At 39.2% G+C, this 22,414-nt stretch overlaps 1 protein-coding gene across 2 annotated transcripts in view; it reads left to right on the top strand.

Moving 5' to 3' along the window:
- Positions 1-9,902: 9,902 nt before the first annotated feature.
- The window catches only part of atp8a1 (ATPase phospholipid transporting 8A1), a 143,193-nt gene continuing 130,681 nt past the window's right edge, over positions 9,903-22,414 (top strand). Inside the window, exon 1 of one of the 2 annotated variants that reach the window (XM_074673515.1) lies at positions 9,903-10,313. In XM_074673515.1, the coding sequence (XP_074529616.1) occupies positions 10,265-10,313 (49 nt within the window). In that variant the 5' untranslated portion in view covers positions 9,903-10,264. The remainder of the gene's footprint in view (positions 10,314-22,414) is intronic. The other variant, XM_074673514.1, reaches the window with a different exon arrangement.

Raw genomic sequence — 22,414 nt, 5'->3', positions numbered from 1 at the left:
ATACTGAGATTAAGTTTAGCTTTGGTTAATGCTCCATTTTTCAGAACATTGGTGCTTTTGTTGACATGTTAGCATTGAGAATTTAGCCTTGAGCTTCAACCTTTTTCATCATTAAGCCTCTAGTCCAGTTGTGAGCTTATTGTCACTTAAATTTATTCATTTTTTTCCTTTAATTGGTGTGATATTTTTAAACCCTATAGAGCAGCAGTCGGATAGTAGAGTTAAGTAGTAGACAACTCTTTTTGACTACATTTTATGATGTTTTGTACATTTCATTAACCTCCTAGCATGATTCCTCCATTCAAAAAAAAATTAAATAAGATAAAAAAGTTAGCAACAATGATATTGATGATAAAAATTATCATATTTTAAATAGTATCACAGCATTAAAAATACACATTTTATTCTTCTTTCCTGAAAACTAACGAAGCTATGAAGTTAAGTTTCCCATTTTCAAGGAATACAGCCATGGTGTTTCTGTTTTTCAAAAAAATATATCTAGAATTTTCATTTTTTATGGTTTATGGCACTTTTTTTTAACAATTTATGTAGATAGTCTGCACATAAGTCTATAGATTGTATCAAAGTTTGAGGTATAAGGGTTGTAATAATGTGAATTGGACTGTGGAAATGACACTACAGCATATAAACATGTGAAGATATGCTCCAGCAGACATGGTATGGTAGGTCATAAAGGGTTAAAGTAAACTTTTCTTTCCATTTTCTTCTTCTTTGTTTCAAGTTTTATCTAAACTTTTGTTCAGTTTAATGTCTCCAAACCTTCTTTTTATTTTCAGAAAAAAAAATTAAGTTTGAATTAGACTTATTTGTTACTGTATAAAGTCCCACTGTGACATAAGGAGCCTGTCCATATGGATAAAACCAATGAGGCAGTAACAGTGAACTCACATATTTCCCCACTAAGTTAAATTAATGTGAAGTCATGGGTGGCTACTCTGTCGGCCTCTTACCGGGTCACAATAAGTGGGAGTGCAGGTGTTCACTGGGTGTCCCCACAGAGCTGAGCTGACCATATAGTGTGTCAGAGTGACACAGTACAGCAGTCCACAGAGATGCCTCAGCCATTTTTTTGTGTCACAGGTGATGAAGCAGCTCCCTTGAGATGTGACACGTCAGCTTAGAGCAGTGACAGCACCACTCTGTTTGAGTGGCCCCTGAGGTAAGAGCTACACACACACACACACACACACACACACACACACAGACATCCACACTGACGCACACACAGCGTGTCGTCACTTTTCTGTGCCACAGCTTGCTGATCATTAGAGGAAAATCTATTCAATGTGTCAAACCCAGATTTAGTGACATCCTGAGGCTGTGGTAGTAGTGTTGTGTGTCTGGCTCTGGTTCCAAGCCTCATTGATCTGAAGTGACCCCAACGCCACCCCAAACTGTGTTTTATCATAAGGACATTGCAACAGCTGATAGCAGAGGCTGGCTGTATATTACTCCTCTTAACAGACCAGGCTTTGTGCCATGTGGGTGTGTGTAACTACTATCATTCTCTTCAAGATTTTGTTTCCTTCTTTTTTAAGAAATTATCCTGCCAACCCCTGTATTAAGATTTCCTGACCACATATTTTTATTAGCTCATTCTTAGTGTTGTGCCCAAAGCTTCTAAACATGCAGCAACACAACCTTTGATTAATAAGCCCAATCTAGACTCCTCAGTCCTTTCCAATTTCAGACCAGTCTCCACATGCCATTTTTTCAAAAGTACAAGGAAAAATTGTGAGGTCTACACCCCAGTCCTTTCCAGGAATAAATGGCAATTATGAGGTGTTCCAGTCTGGTTTTAAAGCACCACACATCTCTGAATCTGCACTTTTAAAAGGTTTTAATGATGTTTTACTTGCAGTGGATTCAGGTGAATTTGCCACTCCATTGCTTTTAGATGTGATGACTGCTTTTGATACTGTTGACCACAGTATTCTCATTTTCAATCAAAAACGTTGCACAGAGATAAGAGATCTGGACTGGTTCAGGTCATATCTGTCTGTTAGAAGCTTTTCTTTTAACCTGAGTGGCTGTATTTTCTTCAGGGCCTCTCCTATGTGGAGTCCCTCAAGGTTCTTTTCTTGAACCACTTTTATATTGCATCTACCTGCTCCCCTTAGGATCAGTTTTTGAAAAGTATGGCATCTCATTCCATTCTTATGCAGATGATACTCAAATTTATCTGCCCTTGAAACCAAAAGATCCTGAATCTTTAAAACTGAGAACTGGAGGGAAAAGTCTTTTAATTTTTTTTTTACTGACTTTGAAAAAGGTTAAACACCTTTGTTTCGTCCTGGCCTGACTATTGCAGTGGTTTCTATGTTGGCATTAGCCAGCTTCACTCCACTGGCTTCCTATTCTGCCCCATGTCACCCTTTCCCCCAGTTTCCTATTCAATCCACCATCTTATAATAGCAAAACTAAAAACATAGAAAAACAACATTTTTTTCTGCACATTCCCTTTAAAAGAATCAAAATTTGGCTTGTTTAAATGCCAGATGGGATTTATCAAGCCAAAAATCCAAGTGAGTGACATTTGTCTTACTTCTGTCTTTGTGGTTCCTTTTTTGGTGTTTTTGTGTATTACTGCCACCTGTAGGTATGAAGAACGGTGTGAAACCAAGCAAAACATGCAAAATAAGCACTGGGCGTCTCACCTTAAATGCACCCAGTCTGCTTTTCATATGTTTTTCATAAGATTACAAATGAAACTGCTGTTTTAACATGTTCAACACGATAGGAAACACAGAAACAGAAAATATCTAGAGTCTAAGAGACACAGCAGAGTTTCACTGGTGGTAATATTCTTAAACCACACAAAAAGGTGTATAAAAGTGTTTGATGGTATCCAGTAACAAAGGCAACAATTCTTTCATTCTGAAGGTGTTTTTATCTTTGATTTTGTATGAGCGTGAGATGAAGAAAATGAGAAAGGGCCTTCAAAACTAGTAGCACCATTGTTGTTTTATTGTCAGTTTTGTTTTCAAAGAAGTGTGCTGAAAAGATCTCTGGCTTTTACACACTGACTGGTAATGGATAGCAATCTGGAAAGCTCAACAGTGAGCCAATAAATTGCTTTTTGGTGAAGTGTTTCCATTTTTTTCTCACTTAACAAATAAATGAATTAATTAATAATAAAAATCTCTGTAATTTATCAACCCTCATGGTAACATGTTGTTTTCTCGTATTAAGTGCAGTTAGTCCTTGTCATTTAAAAAGCCCCAAACCAGATTTTGTATCCTTTTATCTTCACACAGGGTTGATGGTTTGAATCCCTTGGCTGCAGCAGGTGGTGAGGTGAGTTTGCATGTTCTTCCCATGCATGAGAGGGTTCTCTTCTGGTACTCCAACTTCCTTTAATAACACACAAACATGCTTGTCAGGACAAAAGTTGGCTGTAGGTGTGAGTGTGTGTGCATGAATGGATGTTGCTCTATGTATAATGTAATATATGCAATGTAGGGTGGATTAGAGATTCTGTGTTACTCTGCCTGCCAGTGGAATGTATGGTCCTCATAACTGGAATAAATCATTCATGGTTTTACATATCATTTGCATTTTAATTCATTTTTTAATCACAGAGGAGCATTTTCTCAATCATGCACTTTCTGAGAAACCCCCTCAGCTGGAGTCATTTTAAGGTTCTGCTGTTTGTTTTCAAAGCTGACCTTCAGAGTCTTGTCTCAGGTTTTTTTTTCTTTGTAATTTAGTTTAAAATGCTTCTAGGTTGTGTCTTCTATGCATTGTGCAGCATTTTGGTCTGCCTTTGCTCCCCATTTGAAGAATGCTTTATAAATAAACTTCACACTGGTGCAACTAGAGCTGCACTGCAGAAGATAAAAAGGAGTCCGCCATGTTTTTAAGCCCCCCCATAAAAAAACAGGACTTGCTTATCTGTCGCTCAGTTTAACGTTTCCGTGCCATGTTGGGTAAGGCATCCATTTATCTCACTCCAGCACATTTAGACAAGAGAGCACAGAGATGGTGATAGTCTGTTCCACCTGAGGAGCCCTTCACTCTGCCTCACTCATCAGTGCTGCTAATGTAGCCTCAACAGCCACCTCAACTGCTATTAAAAAAGATTAATGCTTTAATGGTCTTTAATTTTACTGCTGTTTGTGTGACAGAGTGGAAAAAGTCAAACCGTGCAGGCGTGATGAATGGTTTTCATTTTCATGCAGACTGAGTAAACAGATGTACCCAAAGAGAGCCAGCTCCAGTTTTAGATTTCAGTCATGGACAGATTTGTGTTCCTCGTCCAAAACAGAACTGGACTCACTCCCACCTGTCGAACTCTGGAAAAAATAATGTTGTGTAATCCAATCTCTACACCCTAACAGACCGTGAAATGTATCTTTGTGTACGTCTGCACATCAATCAGAAACTGCAAACTGGATTGCAGAACCTGACTCTACAGTGACTCATCACTTGAGAGCAGTTGACCATTGAGCAGCTTCACTTTCCCTGTCAACAGATGAGCGTCCACAAGGGGGCACACCACAATTCAATTACAGCTATGTCACGCTGACCAATCAGTCCCTGAAGAGCTGCTGGAGGATGCAGCTGCAGGCGTGTCGGCTCCCTGCACAGGCCTGGTTTGAGAAGATCAATGACATGATAATTCAAGCCCAGGAGGAGATGGGGGGATGGGGTTTTATGTGTCCTGGGGATTGAGATTCCATTTAGAGATTCACGTTTTACAAACAGAGTATTGGAGAGATGATATTAATTTTATATGAGCTCTTAATAATTGATTGTTCTCTTTATGTTACTCTGTTATTTATGTCTCACTATATGTGGGAGTGATGCCTAAGTAATTACATTTTAGAGGTAAATAAAGAGGATTGAGTGGAACTGAACTGAAGCCACAGGTTTGATGAACATGCTTCATGATTTTTCAGAATATTAAAGTTATCAATCTGATTTTAAGGTCTACAATGAGCATAAAAACTCAAGAAGTATCGAGTACAGTGCAGCAACCAAGCCCCATTAGAAGCATTACTATTTATATCTGATTAGTTTTAAATTGTAAAGCTTATAAAGCATTTAGAGACCATGAATAAGAGAAGGTTCCTGATATCAGTTGTCAGTATGTAAGAGCTACCAGTAAAGGATATAGGCATTACTTTCTCCTCTACAGCCAGCTGGATGCTCTTTTAAAAGCATCTGGGATTGGATCCAGTAAAGCTGTTGCAGGGTTTAAGCTGCATTACTTCTTTCCTTCATATTTCCTCTCTCAGCAGCAGCAAAGTGGCTCCCAGACAGCTCGGAGCTTTGCCTGCAGAAGCAAAGGGCTGGCAGACAGGAGCTTACAAACATCATAATTCACAGGCTGGTTATTAGAGCAGAGGTTTGTTTGCTGTCTCTGAAAGACACTGAAAACTGGGTGAAGGAGGCTGTCTGTTAGAGGCACTTTAAGGAGCTTCAAGAATCCTGCTGATTGGCTGTTACTACTCCTTATTGGGGTTAGACTTGATGTTCAGGGAATTTCAGATCAGGTTAAGATACCTTTTAATTTCTTGCATCTTATGGGTCACCAAATGTTGTGTATCATAATGGTTCTACCAATGAAAATTATTAAATTTCAAGCAGTGATGTGTGCCAAGAGGTGGCTAATGAATAGAATAGAATAGAATAGAATAGAATAGAATAGAATAGAATAGAATCGAACGTTATTGTCATTGTAACAAGTACAACAAAATTGAAGTCACAGCAGCAATCAAGAAAACAAAAGTAAGAACGTGTATAGAAAGTGCAAAAAGGTCCATGAGTAAATAGATGATGACAGCTTGTCCATCATTGTCCAGTCAGCCAGTCTCCACCTCCACAGAGTCCAGGACTGAGCTTCTTCAGCAGTCTGTTCAGTCTCTGTCTCCTGGATCCTGTCTGCTCACAGCAGGTGAAGTTCTTCCAACATAGCATTGGTGTCTGATGTTAGCTCCATTAGCCATGTCTGTGAATAGCATGATGCAACTCTGCCTTCTGGTATTCCCTCTGTTGCTGGGTTAGCATGGCTAGCTCGTTCATCTTATTGGAGATAGATCTTACGTTCCCAATAACGATGGATGGAAGGACAGGTCGATGTCATCACTTCTTAGCTCTCACCTGAGAACCAGCACGTCGTCCTCACCTCCTTCTCCTCACCTTGTGGGAAGACATCAGGCCTTACACCAGTTAGCATTGACATGCTACAGGCTGCTAACAGCTGATTTCACATGTAAACAATGCAGCCATGGTTACATGTAGGGTCTCCAGACAAACACAGGAGCAAAAAGTAGTAAAAATATCACTGAAGCCACAAAAAGTTTGGTGTCCATGACCAACAAATGAACCATACAAAGTAATGATCCACTCCAAATACAAAGATTATGATAAAGAGACGAAAAAATTACAAAGAAAATTTAAATTAAGACAAAGAAAAGAAAGCTGCTGCAAAAGGCAGCCATAGCCAACAGGGCGGCGCCTAGCAACTTATGTAATGGTATCAGATCTTGCATATAATTGGCCGATTAATTTAAGAAATCACAAATGTAGGGTTTAAATTGGTTTTTGCCAGGAGACAGAGTTAGGAAACAGCAGTTTGTTTGACTGATTTGAAGAAATTTGAACTTACATTGAAGTCTCTGAAGTCAGGTGCTTGTTTTCACCAAACCGTGACTGTCTATACCAAATTTAAAGTCAGTAAATCCATATTTTAGTGCTTGCTTATTGAGCGACTAATCCTTAATTTTCCTCACACTGTTGCCTTGGAACATACTGCAAAGAAAAACTCTTCTACTGGCAAATATGCAATGATTCAGATCAAAAACTAAGTCACAGATTACTCTGTGTTGGCAGCGTCTGTTTTGCTTTGCATCCACCAACAAATCTAGCTCAATGTTTGGGCTTATTTTGATCTTATGGACTTTTTCTATTTAAAAATGTTGCATTTCTTTATCTGTCAAAATATAAAGAAGATATCAAAGCATAACATCTTTGTTCATGGGATGGAAACTTGGAGTAACAACTGAAATAATCCATTATTTGTTCCATAGCCGATCTGTTTAGTATGCTTATTTTATTTGAATCAACCTATGCTTTTAAATCCCAGCCTGTCACAGTGCTTGTTTATCAAAGAACAAAGGTGTGGGCATCAGTGTAATCTTATCGGTCACTGTGATAAAAGCACCAATACAGTGATTCATGCTGCCTGTTATTGACACAGATTAAGACAGTAGTAGAAATGTGGACGACTGCTTCAATGAGTCACTGTTTGGACTGGATATGCTGTAAAACACAAAACCAGCCTGCACTCACACACTGATACACACACACACACGTATTATCCAAAAGGCAGGCTTCTTGTCACTGTTGCTTAGCAACCGTGGGAGCTACAGAGCCAAATCCCTGTGGTGGCGAGCTGATGTTGAATTAGGTGGAGTGGGGGAAAGAAAGGAAATCTTTGGGAAGAGAAATGTGTCTCTCGCAGGCAAAGAGGAGGTGAAGACTTCTTGTATCTGATCGTGGAGATTCTTGACTTTACATGACACGCACTTGCTCTGCTTTTCTCATCTTAAGTTGTTTTCATGCTAGGGTAAGATAAACAGTTTAGCCATCTTATTTAACACAGAAATGTAAGACTACTGGATCCTTATGTTTGAAGAGGAGGGTGAAGCAGATCTGTTATTCAGCAGTGCTCCTCCACACACAGCCTCCAGATTGTCTTATATTTTCAGAAGCAGTGGCAAAATCCCAGTCTCCTCAGAATCTACACAAAACACTTTATTTTTATGGGAAGTGCACATGCAATCAGTAGCATTATATCCCACATAACTGCAAACAAAGGGTGGCAAATTACATGAACACATGAAAGCACAGCCTCTCTGTAGACTCACAAGCATAGAAGCAAGACTCTCAGCATTATGAAAACAGTGCCATGCATGACACAGTTGTAGTTTGTCTGAAACGCTGCAGTTCTTCCAGACAACCACCGTGGTGCTGCTGCTGCACAAATGCTGTGTGTGGTGTGATTTGCATTTCAACTGCAGTGAGAATGAAAACACACTTTGATATGCTGAATGTACAAAAGCCTTGTTGTTGTTGCAGGCTTGGCCCTTAATTCTTTTTTCTTAATAGTTTAGTCCCTAAATGTTCCTTTCCCATATGTTTTATTCATGATTACTGAGGGTATACATTAAAGCAGATCCAAGATGGATCAATGAAGCTTATTGATTCATTGTTGTGGTCAGAAGTATTTCAGGTCTACCTGTCTATCACTTAAACTGTTTTATTTTCATCTCTTTCATTTTGTAAGTGTCTTCAAGACTTGAATAGCTGTTTTAAGAAGGTTATTACTTCAATCTCAAGTTCTAACAAAAAGCATCCTTAATATAACAGCATTGTATCAGGTGTTAGACTCCTGGGTGCCATGTCAAAAGATACAGTACAGTATAAATGAAGAAAAATCAGTGAAGAAACTATAATCCACACCCATTTTGGCTATCACAGAGTCCCCTGTGGATGAAACCATAACAGATGCCAAGGTTTAATTAAATATTGAGGCACTGACACATACAGGGCAGGAGAATATCTTTTATTTACCTACTCTGTCTCCACCAGTCATGTTTACTTCAGCTACAAACATTAAATGATCTACAGATATCACATCAAGATGATAGCAAATACGTTTTCTAAGCTTAGTTGTTGTAGGACTCTAAAATCACATAATGAAAATGTTCCAATCATTGTCAAATTGAAATATTAACAAAAATGCCCTCCATTTTAATGCAAGAAAACCAATAAAATCTGTTGCAAAATAATCTTAAAAGTGTGTTTTTGACAAATGTCTTGCCTTAGGTGAAGACAAATAGTCTCAGTTTAGGATTAAAGGGACACCTTGGGTGACATTTCAGATTACAAGGCCACCTCTCTGGACTTGCCACTGGTCTCACATACAAAAAAATGCACTGAAAAAAAAGAGACTTCAATCATCTGATTTAAGTATTTTCCTTGTGACATTAAATAATATAATTTAATTTATTCAATCATATAATTAATTAATTTTAATTCTTTTATCTTTGGAAGATGAGCCCAAACTATCTGAATTTCCCTTTGGGGACTATTAAAGTATTTTATCTATCTATCTATCTATCTATCTATCTATCTATCTATCTATCTATCTATCTATCTATCTATCTATCTATCTATCTATCTATCTATCTATCTAAATAAGTTTCATTAGGAAATGTTGGTGGCACACTTTAAGGATTACACTTTTTTAAAATTCTGACTTAACTCTGAATAATAATAATAATAATAATAATAATAATAATAATAATAATAATAATAATAATAATAATAATAATAATAATAATAATAATGTTGAAAGTATATCGAAACTGCACACTCGGAAGAAGGAACATGGGAACTCCATGTGTTGGCGTGTATTCCAAAATGCAGTGTATGGAGACCTTCACATAACATGTCTAATTTAGTTAGAATGACCAAATACCAATGCAGGATGTTGGGCGATGATGATTCGCAGGTAAATACGAGCTATTATGAATATTATAACTGTATTTTATACAAAAACAAGACAGGACTGTGATAAGCCAACTCCCACCCACTGACTGTACTATTGTTGTGTCTTCAAATCTGTGAATAACATCTACTGCAGAGGGAGGGGCTGATCACAACGACGAGCAACTTAACCGTTTTTTGTGTTTCCAACGCCACCTAGTCAGACGGTTATACAATATATGAAACAATCTTTTTAAATCTTTGGAAAGTAAGTATATTTTTCATAACTTGTGTTGATTGCTCGCGTTTTGAAAACTGTTTCATTTTGACTCACCCCCCTCCCGCTGCGGGTGAAAGTGGTACAGTCCATAATGTGAAGCGGCACCGTCCCCCTCACGTCAGTTTATGGTAAGTCCGTGTCCACTTCTGCTCTACTGAAAGCGTCTATCGGCTCCTTAATCCGCCGTGTGAACCGGGATGCTGTCGGATCCATGACACCGTGAGCTCCCGGGTATGGTTCTGTCACCACCAGGAAATGAATGTTTATTTTTCCTTCCCTCGCCTTTACATCTCAGTTAACACGCAGCAGTACCTGCATGAGAGAGAGACTCTATGTTGAATTTATAGCCGTTCATTTGAGCTTCTTTGACGGTTAAGAAGAGCTGCAGAAGCGGCGGCCACAGGGAGTAGAACTAACAAGCCGCGGCCGCTTGACAGGTGCCGTCGCCCGGCACTGCGGGGAGAGATGCCGCCCGTCCAGAGAACGATGTCCGATCTACGTAGCCGGTCTGAGGGTATGTGAAACATTATTTCTTATTTGTGTGTTTCAAGTAATGTTTGTGGATCCTCTGAAGTGCTTCTGCAGGGAGGCCGGCCGGTGTCTGTCTTGAAGTACAGTCAGATAAGTTGCTAGCTAAAGCTGTGATTAATGTTACCTCAACAGGGGTCAAGGAAGCCCCGAGGGCCTGGAGAGTTTCAGTGGGAGTCTCCAGTAGAATTCTTAAGTGATGAAACTTGTTTTCTCATTCAGTTTAGCTCAAGAAAATAAAATCCTGCAAGTATCTTCTTATCTGTAAAACATGGGGGTTTCCCAGACTCATGCTTTACCAAATGAGAGTCTGCCTGCATTAGGGTTCTCTAAAAAAAATAAAAATAAAAATAAATAAAAAGGGGGAAAATGCACCTGAACCCAGGGATGTTGCCAGGAACATACACCATCACCACAGCTCAAACCAATTCCCACACTTTCTAAAACCACACCATCATTGCTTTCATCTCCCACTAATGTTGTGTCATGCTATAACTTTCTATTACATTTACAATGGTGAGGATCAGTAGTCTCAAGAGAGAAGGAGTATTCCCCTAGCAATATCTGCAGTCATTTTATTTATTTTTTTCCCCTTATTAGTACGGACAGAACAATAATGTTGAGCACTTAAAGGTACAGAGCAATACAGACAATCTCAGCTGCAATAAAAAAGGAATGACTGCTGAAAACCACCTGCTTCATGAATCTTTAACTCATTCACAAATGTTCAACCACTTGATATGTAAGCAAGTTGTTATGATTTTATACTATTGCAATAGGAAAAACACTAAAATTTTCAGGTAAAGTATTTATTCTGGTGCATTCTTTTTCAGAATCAAGGGATAAAGAATGAACTGCACTTTTCAGTGTTTGCACTTTTCTGACATTTGAAATGATTTTAAGCCTTTAACAGTTAACATTAATGAATTTAGGACTCCTTTACCCTTATCACAGATAATAAAACATATCAGAGCAGGGATTCAATTTATCTTTTAGCTTGTCACACATGAATTCATAGAAAAATTAGACTACAAGTGATTTGACATCCCCCATATGAGTTGTTCTCAATCTCTCAACACTTGAAATAATGAGTAACTTCACCTTACATCAAGAACATCATATTTTGGACTAATGTCTTAAAAATTCACACTTATGGCTTGTTTCTGAGGCCTTAAGAATTCAGACCCATTTATCCCCTGCTGCAACGCTTCTAGTGTAGCCAGCTAACCACCAACACCCACCTGGTCTCAGGCAACCCTCCCAGGCTCCACCACAGAGGTATCTTTGAATCAGAAAGCAGCAAAATTGAATGAGAACATCACAATATTACAACTTCTTTGCCCTGCAAATGGAAACTACAGCAGCGTGGGTATAATAATACAGCCATTGTAATTCTGCTGGGACCCCCTCACTCCTCCACTGCACCAGTAACTTTCCACTGCATCTCAGTTGTGTTTGCAGGGAGAGAGGGTGCAGACAGACACACATTAGTAAAGTGATTTTAATTCTCATAATGGGATCTCTTTACTTAGTCTTATACGGCTTCTTAGTAGCTTTAGGTGTTAAGGTACGTTAGTTATCCAGGAGAGGACCTATAGCTGGACACATCCAGGGTTATCACCAGCTCTTGTTGCTCTGCAGGGTTTCTTTATAAAGTCTTTAAATTCCACCTGTCACTTTTTGTAGCTGGCCATGACCCGTGACCTCTCTGAACTGATACAGGGATCAATATATGGTTTAGTGTTTATTTATGTTTTCACTGAAGTTTTTTGCTTTCCTCTCTAAATGAAATAGCACAGCAGCAGTGTGATTTGGAAAAGCTTTGCTTTGATTAATACCTGTTCGCTCTGGCTGAGTTATCACTGTTTAATATATATTTTCTGGCAGCTAAAGCACGCACCCTGGCCTCTTAAAGTGAATTAGATAGAGCTCCCCCTCATTTATAATTTATATACTCTTGAATTAGTAGTTTCATAACTCAAATTGTGAGTAGGGCACATCATCATGCAACCTTAAAAAACACACTTCTTATTATCTAATTGATAACAAAAATCTAAAACTGTAGTGTGATTTATTTCTACAGATGCTGTAACTTCACTATCAGACAGTTTTATTGTCAAGTATGTGCTCAGTACTCCCTGAACTGGGTCCTTCATCCAAGTAGTGAGGACTGTGGGAAATGCATTTTTAAAGAGCCATGCGACTCAATTTAAAAATTCAGTATTTGTGAGCATGAAGAACAATCTGAGAGCTGCTGCAGAGAAGCGTGAAGCGGAGAACAGCCAGTGATACTGACAGCTTTATTGGTCTATATGTCCAAAGTCACAAGAGAAATAAAAATATTGTTAATTAATTTATATTTTACGGTCCGAAATATTAGGGACATCTTTGAAAAATGAGTATCCACATATATTTTCCGTGATGGAAAGACACCATCGATTTGTTCATTTAGAATATGTGACTGTAGTCATTCTAAATCATATTCAGTAGTCTTACTTAAATGCATTCATTTTTTCAAATTGATTTTGTATTTTTATTTATGATTACAAAAACTTTGAGTCATTTCAGTGATATCCTCCTGACTACTAGTAGTTCAAATTTGTCCTCTGTGGAGGACATTTTTAAACCTAAATATCCTCCACTTACTTCACACTACTGAATAAACTCCTCATGCCATCTACAGAGCTTTTCACTGATACCAAATGTTAAAGGGTGGGGCTTTGGTACCTTTCTCTCTTTCATTAAGGAACATGGCATCCATCAGTGCAAGAGCATTTTATGGGAAGAGGAAAAGTAAGTGCATAAAACTTTTTAATAAGCAAATTTTGGCTTGAAATTGTGGTGGCATCTTTTATATGGGACTCTTAACAACACATTTGGACATTGTCTGAATAATTTTTTACAGTGTTTTAGCATTGTAATTAAGTGTTTTAAAATTGTCCCCCATAGTGGACATTTTTAGTTATTTACTTCATTTTGTTCTGTCTCTTTTTCAAATGACAAGAAAGGGACTCATTTTCAGAAGCAGACAGAATTTTACTGCCAATTGTTGACTGAAACTCAGATATTGAGTTGTCTGATGAAGATCAAGATGCAGAGGCAATGGAAGATGATTCAGAGAGCTCTGAGGATGAAATTCAGGCAGGGCAAGCAGATGCAGAGGAGTCAGATGAAGCAGACTGGTCCACATCTAAGTTCAGTCGGCGGCAACTGTGGAGCAAGAATCCAAAGTACACCTTCAGTTTGTTTTGTAAAAAAAGGTCCAAGAAAGACAGAAGGTTTGTCCAGGTGTCAAGGCCCCTTGCGATTGCTGAGTACAACACCAACATGCCATCCATCTTCCAGAAATGGAGCCAAAAAAACATATGCATCAAGATGTTGCAGATCCGGGCTGCAAGGGCAAAACATATTTAATGTTCACAGAGTGCAAAGTTTTCCTTTGTGTTTTGCAATTTAAACTTGTTCTTATATTTACTTTTTGGTATTTTCTTTGGCACGAAATGATTGCCATCAAGGTTCAGTTTCACATGTACGACGTTCCAATGTCCACTGTAGTAGACACATAATATCTGAAATATAAAAAACTTTTTTTTCCAAAAAACAACGTGTTCAGTATTCTAATAACCTCACAAAGATTGGGGAATCTTAAAATCTTTGTGATTGGATGATATTTTTTTTCCTGGTAGTCAGGAGGATAGGCTCAAGAAAATTCAAGGCATGACTATCATTGTTTATTGAATTTCTGGAGGTATCAATATTGGGTTTCTTTGCCAGCCAGGCATTGATTTGCCTCTTAGACAATCAGTACAAATCTGTTTTCTTAAATCTAAGGATGTTTCTACGTTATAAAACTTTTTCCTCCAATAAACCAAAAGCTGTATCCTCATTATCAATTTTTCAGTCATGCCTGCGCATTTCCAACAGGTGGCCTTTGTGTCACATTTTTCTTAATGAATCTTTGAAAGTACAATAGACGAGCTACTTCACATTAGGGCTGCAGCTATCTAATATTTTAGTATTGGAGTATTCTACTGAAAATCCCATCGATTAATCCAGTAATCGGATAAAATACATTTTTGTTTAGTTAAAGAGCAGTTATTTTTCAAATGAAATTTTTCTCCTTAAGAAATAGAATTTTCTGATACAGCATGTCAATAAGAGCACTTGCTTTGGTTGCTCCAAAATTTGTAAACACACTTTGACACATTTTTGGTGCCTTGTACATCTCAGCAAATGTTGCAGACCCAAATGGCACCCGTTTCGTAGAATGACCCATTAGTCTCCAAACTCCAGAAAAGAAGCTAGATTTGTTGCTCGTTGCTATTTTGTTTAAGAGGCAGCTTGAGGGGTCTGAAAACTCTCTTAATATGGCCTCAGCTCTATTTGAAATACCACTCTTTGATCTTTTTAAAAATTAAACGATTCCTCGATGCGGAGAAAATTACTCGAGTATTTTCTGTAATCGAGTACCTCGAATCATTCGAGGAATCCTTTCAGCTCTACTTCACATGCAAGTTAGACCAACCTGTATGGGCATACAATTACAGATGATAAGTACAATAAAGAAGAAAAAACTTAAAAAGGTGGTTTTAACAATATTTTCTAAAAGAAACAGGTGGTAAAAAGCCAGTGAAAGCCATTCATTTCTCAATTAAGCCTCCCCCAAATTTAAACTCATTAACACGAACAGTGTGCGTGTCATTTATTTCATTTCTCATCCCCCTCCTTTGATAGTTTGTGTTATAGGATTTGTTTTAAATTGCCATTAAGGAGCTGCTGATTACGGCTAAATTTCTCCCCCTGGACCTCAGAAATTAAAGTGTTCGTTGAAGACACCCATGAATCCTCCTCAGGGGTATCTTAATTATTTAATGCTGATATACTGTAGATTCATAAAAAAAACTGTTGACCAGTGCGGCTGCTGCAGTCACAAGAGCGAAACACATGAATTATGCAGCAGCTATCGCTGTCACCTCCCCCCAAACCCCCAACCACCACACACTACCTTTTAGGTTACAAAGAGCAAACCATTATGCTGTTTTGCCCGGCTCTATAACAACGAGTAAACAATACCACCCCCCACTTCACGGAAAACCTATCATGTTTTCTTTGTTAGCATCATTCTCAGCGATGGCTCCAAGCTTCTCCTTTTGCAGCCTCACGTATTTCACACAACCTCCTTTGCAACATTTCTTTGATTGGACCCAAAGTCCACTCCCCACTCCTCAGTTTTATTTTTTAATCACCACATTGCATCAGGCTGGCTTCCATCTAGAAAGGGCAGCCCTCTGCCAGGCTTACCACCTAATCCATCAGCGGCCTGTGTGTCAGCTGTCTATGCTGCACACTCCCCAGTCTTGCCCACCACGTGCCACTCCGCTCCTTGTCACTCTCCTCCGCTGAGCTGTGGAAACATCCTACATCATTGCCAGCGTGTGCCTACATGTGTTGCCAAAATAACCTTATCACAGGCTCTTGGGGTACAGGTGACGTCAGTAGCAATCAGCATGTTTAGTACTGGATCTTGCAATGACAGACCAACAGGCACCTTATACACGCTGATCTCTCCAATACTAATTTCCATGATAGGCAGAAAGGCGCTTAATACCTGCTTGCACTGTCTAGATGCTAAAGCTGATTGGCAGAAGCAACGCAAGTTAAAGCCAGACAGATGGCCAGAGGTACCCTGTTTGCCATCTTAGCTCGCTTGCTTATCTGTAGATGGACCAAATCCCTGCTTACAGTTGACACTTGAGGTGCAGATAGGCAGGTAAGCCTGTTCTGTGATAAGTTTATCACAACACTAAATGCCTATCTTTTTTTTGTCAGTCGGTTCGCATGATTGTAGCCGCTCTTGTTGCCCATGTACCAGTGCTGTAAGACTCTCACTAGCCTGGTTCCACTTTACGCACCCTAACCCTACCTTTCTGTCATTCTTAAGATTATTTTTTCATGTGTAAGTGAAGCAGGATGTTCCCACGTTGCATTTCAATAACACCAGCTAAGCCTCAATCTGTCTGAATAGTGAAAACAGCATGGGGAGGGAAACTGGAGGGAAATAGACTGCTCCCTTCTGAAGGGATCGAAAGCTGCCCATGTGCCTGGCGGATCACTGGCTGATAATAATGTGGCACAAAAGCCCAACACGCCACTAAATCCCCTGTCTGGGGCCGCTGGTGTGTCATATCAAGTCCCCTCGGGCCTCTCTACTCTGCCTGTGTGCCGGCATGGGGCATCTCCTCGCCTCTATTTTCCACTTAGTGTGCTGGCTCCATCACTAACCTGCAGCCAGTGTAATATGTGTTTCTCCAGATACTCAATTTCACTCACCTCAATGATTCTCCTCTGTCTGCAAGCTACAGTGGATGTGGCAGGTCATTGTGAGGAGGTGGAGATGTGAAAATGCTCATGAGCACGTGACCTCACAGAGACGGATATAGAGACAAAACCCTATTCCAATGTTTGCTCATGCGTGCGGTTATATCGACCTGTGATGGAGCAGAGGAGCTGATGAGTGAAAAGTTTGCAGGCATGGGCAAGATGAATGCTCAGTGACAAGAAAGATCAAGAGCTCTCTGGGTCTAAAACCAAAACTCATTTGAGGTTGCTAAAACTGCAGTGGCAACCAATCTCATATCAAGTTTTTCTGCTTAATAACCCAAAAGCTAGTGATCAGTTCAGGCTGGATAGCTTATTTAAATATAACAAGTCATTATTTTAATAAATGAAGTACAATCTTTTATCTCCTGTATATTGGTGTTTATACATTATAAAATAAAATATAGTGTATGGTATGTAAATGCAGACATCAGATGGTTTTTAATAGGGATAGACCGATTATCTGGCCGATATTTGGCATTTTAAGGCATATCGGCATCTGCCTTTTTTTTAATCCGACGGCCAATAAGAAACAAATTTAAAACTGCATTTTGCGGCTCTGATGCAGTCACTACTCAGTCCCCAGCACTGTCCCACCCACAGTACCGTCTGATTGGTTACAAGCAGAGCCATGGCTTGGGAAACAGCCAATCAGCAATGCAATTATTACAGTTTTTGCAGTTACGTTGAAATTTTGGGGAACTTTATGTACCATAGAAAACTTTAGCTTTTTATTTTTTAAGTTTTCATTTAACTTTATAAAACATGCTGCTAAGCCTGGGAGCTGTTTAATAAACTCATACTTAAAAGTATTTAAATGAAGTGTTAAGTGTTGGAGTTTGTATTGTTCAAAATTTTGACACCAATATTTCCACTTTGACTGCAAATTAATATCGGCTTCAGATATCGATTATCTGCCTCCTTGACTACTAATAGTCAGTATCGGTATTGGCCCGGAAAAATCCATATCGGTCTATCTCTAGTTTTTAATATGTTATAACATCTTTTATATTTGGTTGAATTAAACCAAGTATTAAAAAGAAACTAGAGGTGAACGGTGAATCTTAAAACTCAAATACTGAAATGTTTAGTTTCTTAAATGGTTCAGTATAGAGTCAAGTGGTTCAACAAAATTCACCAATCCTGGCTAAATATTAGGGATGAGAATTAACTGTAATTCCTGTATTCGAATTTACTAAATATCTAATGAATGAATATTTAAATACTCACAGATTTTTTTTTTAAATTTTAATCGTCCCAGACCTCCCAGACCATAAATAAAGTCTTTACATACACCTTTTCACTCCCAGCTGTCACTCTCTCCACTCTTGTGGATGTTGTTGTCCATGATGTTGGCTTGTGCTCTGGTTTGACAAACGCCATGAGCTCTCTGAAGCTTTCAGCTGCCATAAAACTTAATAGGAGCACACCTCCTGTTATTAGCAAGCAGATCTTCTCCGCTATGATTTTGTCACGTCAACATGCTAACAGGGAAAGTAATTGACGTGATGCAAGACTGCCTGCCTCAGCTGTTTTCACTGTATTGTTAAGCATCAAACTAGTTGTTCTATCGCATGCAAGTTTAACAAAACATACCTTGCACTGCACATTAACTCCATCAGTTTTGTCGTAGCTCTTTCAGACATCACTTTTATTGACTGACATTTTGCAGGTGTAGCACACGGTTCTGCATTTGCTTTCTGTGTCATAACATGTTCCTCGAGAGCTGCCGGAAAACAATTGTTTTTGCTGAAATCTGTCTAGATGTGCTGAAGCCGTGGCCGGAGAAGTCCTAAGTTTGTATCCTGTTAAGAGCTTTCCTTCCTTGTATCTTCAGTGAGGCAAAGAAAAACGCTAGGTCACACCTGTAACGATGTGTGTTCAAGTTATGTTGCCAAAAGCACGATTGTATGGCGAGCATTCGAGTACTCGATTACTCGATTACTCGTACCCATCCTAAGTAAATATTGATCATTTGTTCAAGTAGTTCCCCACCCTCCCTACAGACATAAAGAAAGAGGGAGAGATACCTGTTTAATGTGCTAAGTGGTACATATTCCAATTTGATATGTTATATGGTTGCAATCTCGATATTGTTGTTTACATAGAGAAACTGTAACTTAACCTTTTGTTTATTTTAACGCTTTCTTTCCCAGCAACTCATGTTGTCTCATGTTATTTGGAATATCATTGTGTTCTGATTACTAAAAGGACTATCATGGGGTAATATCATATTACAGCCAGGGGCTAGCCAAAATATACAAAAATACATTTTAAACAAAAAAGAGAGAATAGTCAAAATGAAGTATTCAATTTCACTATTAAATGATTTAACAATAACTGAAAGTTACGACTCGTCCCTGGTTTGGCAGTCCACATCTGTCTATTTGGTGGACTTGATTAGACCTTGGTATCACTGGAAGTTTACGTATGAGCCACAGGAACAGCTCCATAGCAAGTATATTCTTATAAATCTTCTATACTTGTCAACCTCACCATCAGCACTTGAGGTGTGCAGTACCTTTGTTTTCACCTGCTTTCCCAAACGTCAAATAATTCATTAAAGCACCATTATGGACACAAAGAAAGGAAAACCTGAACCGCTCTGGCAGTTATGTATTTTTCACCGGTGGAAGGAGCCTGGTTCTGTTCATGTATATGACGCACAACATGAACAGCAGGATGCACCAGGTCCACATGTGCCAAGAGACAGTCAATGTGCTGGTGTCACAGTGGGATGACAAGGTCAGATGGAGAGGTGTGGGCAGGCGCTCCACAGGGAGGCAACACCACGCAACTGTTGGCAAGATGAAAGTCTTGCCTCTCTTGACCTCAATGGTATTGGAGATTTTTTGACCCTGTTCCTTTCTCAATGCAAAGTCAAACAAGGACACAGTTCTGCTGTCACTGGAAGACTTTCATGCTGCTGAAGATTAAGGCTTCAAGTGGTAACAGGAAATTATTTCATTCATTTTGAGTATTTTATTTGTGGAGATGAAGGGTATTTTTGAACTTACTGTGCATGTTTTCTCTCTGTTGTGGTATGGAAATGATTGGGTTGCCTGTTTTTCCTTCTGAGCTAATGCATAACCTCACATGTCACATCAGGTCAGTGAACATCAGAGAAACACTGGGATGGATTAGTTATCATTGCTCAGCCATTTGGATGTAACGGCTATTTTTAGACAACATATGACTTTATTCTGTGTGGTTGTGCTTATCAAGAATTCTTCTTTTCTTTTAGATATGTGTTTGAACTTGATATTAATTTGTCTCCCTGCACTTTATTAAGTATCTCATTACTCTTTGTCTGTGTCTGATTGGGTCGTTGTCGTAAAATGCTGAGCTCTTAAACATCTTAACCTGGTAATATAACGGCCTCTTTTCTTCAAACTGACAAACTGTTTCTACACAGTCAGAGGATGTAAAACTGTGCCTGCTGCTCATATTAAGTTATAAATTCCCAAACCGCCACCCAGGGTCTCTCCAGCCAGCCTGCTGACAGCACTGTCAGCCAAAGAGTCAATCACAGTGGACAACAGCAGAGCAGGTTGTAATGTCACTGTAGTCTGGATCTAAAGTGGTTTAGCCCACTTCGCTGACAGTCATCACCAAGAAAACAAAATGTGCATGGGCGGACAAGGCTCTGGAGTTGCTCTTCTTCATTCCATACTCTCAGGGTAAACATAGGGGCACTCATTTTCATCACTGTGAAAAGGCCAAAGGAATTACAGAAATGTGAATTGTTTTAGGCAAGCAACCCATCTTCATGGCAGAGAATTTAGATTTTTCATTACTCTTTAACTCCTCTGATCAGACCTGGATTGAGAGCTGAGAAAGCTGACCAGGTCAGGACATCCATCACTTTTGAGGTTCCATCAAGAAGATGCCAAATCAGTACTAGGCTGCTAGGTGCCTCCCTGTGGTTGTGGATCATAACTTCATACAGCTCATTAGTTCGTCATTGACACCAAACTGGTTGTGTCTTCAGTGATATTTTTACTACTTTTGCTCCTGTGTTTGTCTTGAGATTAGAGCTGAAACGATTCCTCGAATGATTCGAGGTACTCGATTACAAAAATTACTCGAGTAATTTTCTCCGTCTCAAGGAATTGTTTTTTTTTTTTTTTAATTTTAAAAAAGATCAGTTGTATTTCTAAAAGAGCTGAGGCCATATTAAGAGAGTTTTCAGACCCCTCAAGCTACCTCTTAAACAAAATAGCAACGAGCAACAAATCTAGCCTCTTTTCTGGAAATTGGAGACTAATGGGTCATTCTACGAAACGGGTGCCATTTGGGTCCACAACATTTGATGAGATGTACAAGGCACAAAAAATGTGTCAAAGTGTGTTTACAAATTTTGGAGCAACCAAAGCAAGTGCTCTTACTGACAAGCTGTATCAGAAAATTCTATTTCTTAAAGAGAAAATTTTTCGTTTGAAAAATAACTGCTCTTTAACTAAACAAAAATGTATTTTATCCGATTACTCGATTAATCGATGGGATTTTCAGTAGAATACTCAAATACTAAAATATTCAATAGCTGCAGCCCTATTTGAGATCCTACATGTAACCAAGGACGCATTGTTTACATGCGAAAATCAGCTGTTAGTTGCCTGTAGCATGTCAATGCTAACTGGTGCAAGGCCTGATGTTTCCCCACAAGGTGAGGAGAAGGAGGTGAGGACGACGTGCTGGTTCTCAGGTGTGAGCTAAGAAGTGACGACATTGACCTGTCCTTCCATCCATTGTTATTGGGAATTTAAGATCTATCTCCAATAAGGTGGACGAGCTAGCTGTGATAACCCAGCAACAGAGGGAATACCAGAAGGCAGAGTAGCATCATGCTATTCACAGACATGGCTAACGGAGCTAACACCAGACACCAACGCCACATTGGAAGAATTTCACCTGCTAAGAGCAGACAGGATCCAGGAGACAGAGACTGAACAGACTGCTGAAGAACCTCAGCTCTGGACCCTGTGGAGGTGGAGGCTGGCTGAACTGGAGGATGATGGACAAGCTGTCATCATCTATTTTCTTATCGACCTTTTTGCACTTTTTATACACTTTCTTACTTTTGTTTTCTTGATTGCTGCTGCAACTCCTGAATTTCCCCTTGGGGATAAAGAAATTATTTTCTATTCTATTCTATTCTATTCTATTCTATTCTATTCTATTCTATTCTATTTTTTTCTGTTCTATTCTATTCTACTGTGATGATTCTTTACTTTCTCATTCAGTGACAGCATCCAGATAGACAAATATTTGATTAAATCTTTCAAATACCAATAGATCTGATAAAATTCCCTTTAACCTGGGCTGTGGTTTGCCACAATTGTTAGTTTTGAAAAGGCAAGGTGGTAGTTTAAGGTCAGTAAAAACACTTTCATAACTCCAATTCCTGGTATTCACAACGTCTGTTTCCTGTTTCCAGACTTTTTAATTGCGTACCATCTGTCCCTCCCCTTTGTCATTCATAAACTCACAAACAGTGGAAAGGTTTTCTGACCCTGCAGATCTCTCGCTAAGCTGAGCCACAGCATCCCTGTGATGTCACAGCAAGCCCCAGCTGCCCACGTTGTCCCTGGATTGTCTGTCCCATGGTAGGCCGCCCGAGCACATGTGAAGCCAGACGGAGCCCAAACGGGGAGGAGGATTAATTCTGCAGCTGCCCTGTTGTTGTTGTGAAGGCTGGTTACAGCATTG

Source organism: Halichoeres trimaculatus, unplaced genomic scaffold (genome assembly GCF_033239565.1).
Source record: "Halichoeres trimaculatus isolate MK-OKI-2021-1 unplaced genomic scaffold, fHalTri1.1 fHalTri1_scaffold_7, whole genome shotgun sequence".
In the NCBI taxonomy this organism is placed as follows: domain Eukaryota; kingdom Metazoa; phylum Chordata; class Actinopteri; order Labriformes; family Labridae; genus Halichoeres; species Halichoeres trimaculatus.
Note: the sequence above shows the minus strand (reverse complement) of the source record. Positions and strands in the feature narration are given on the sequence as shown.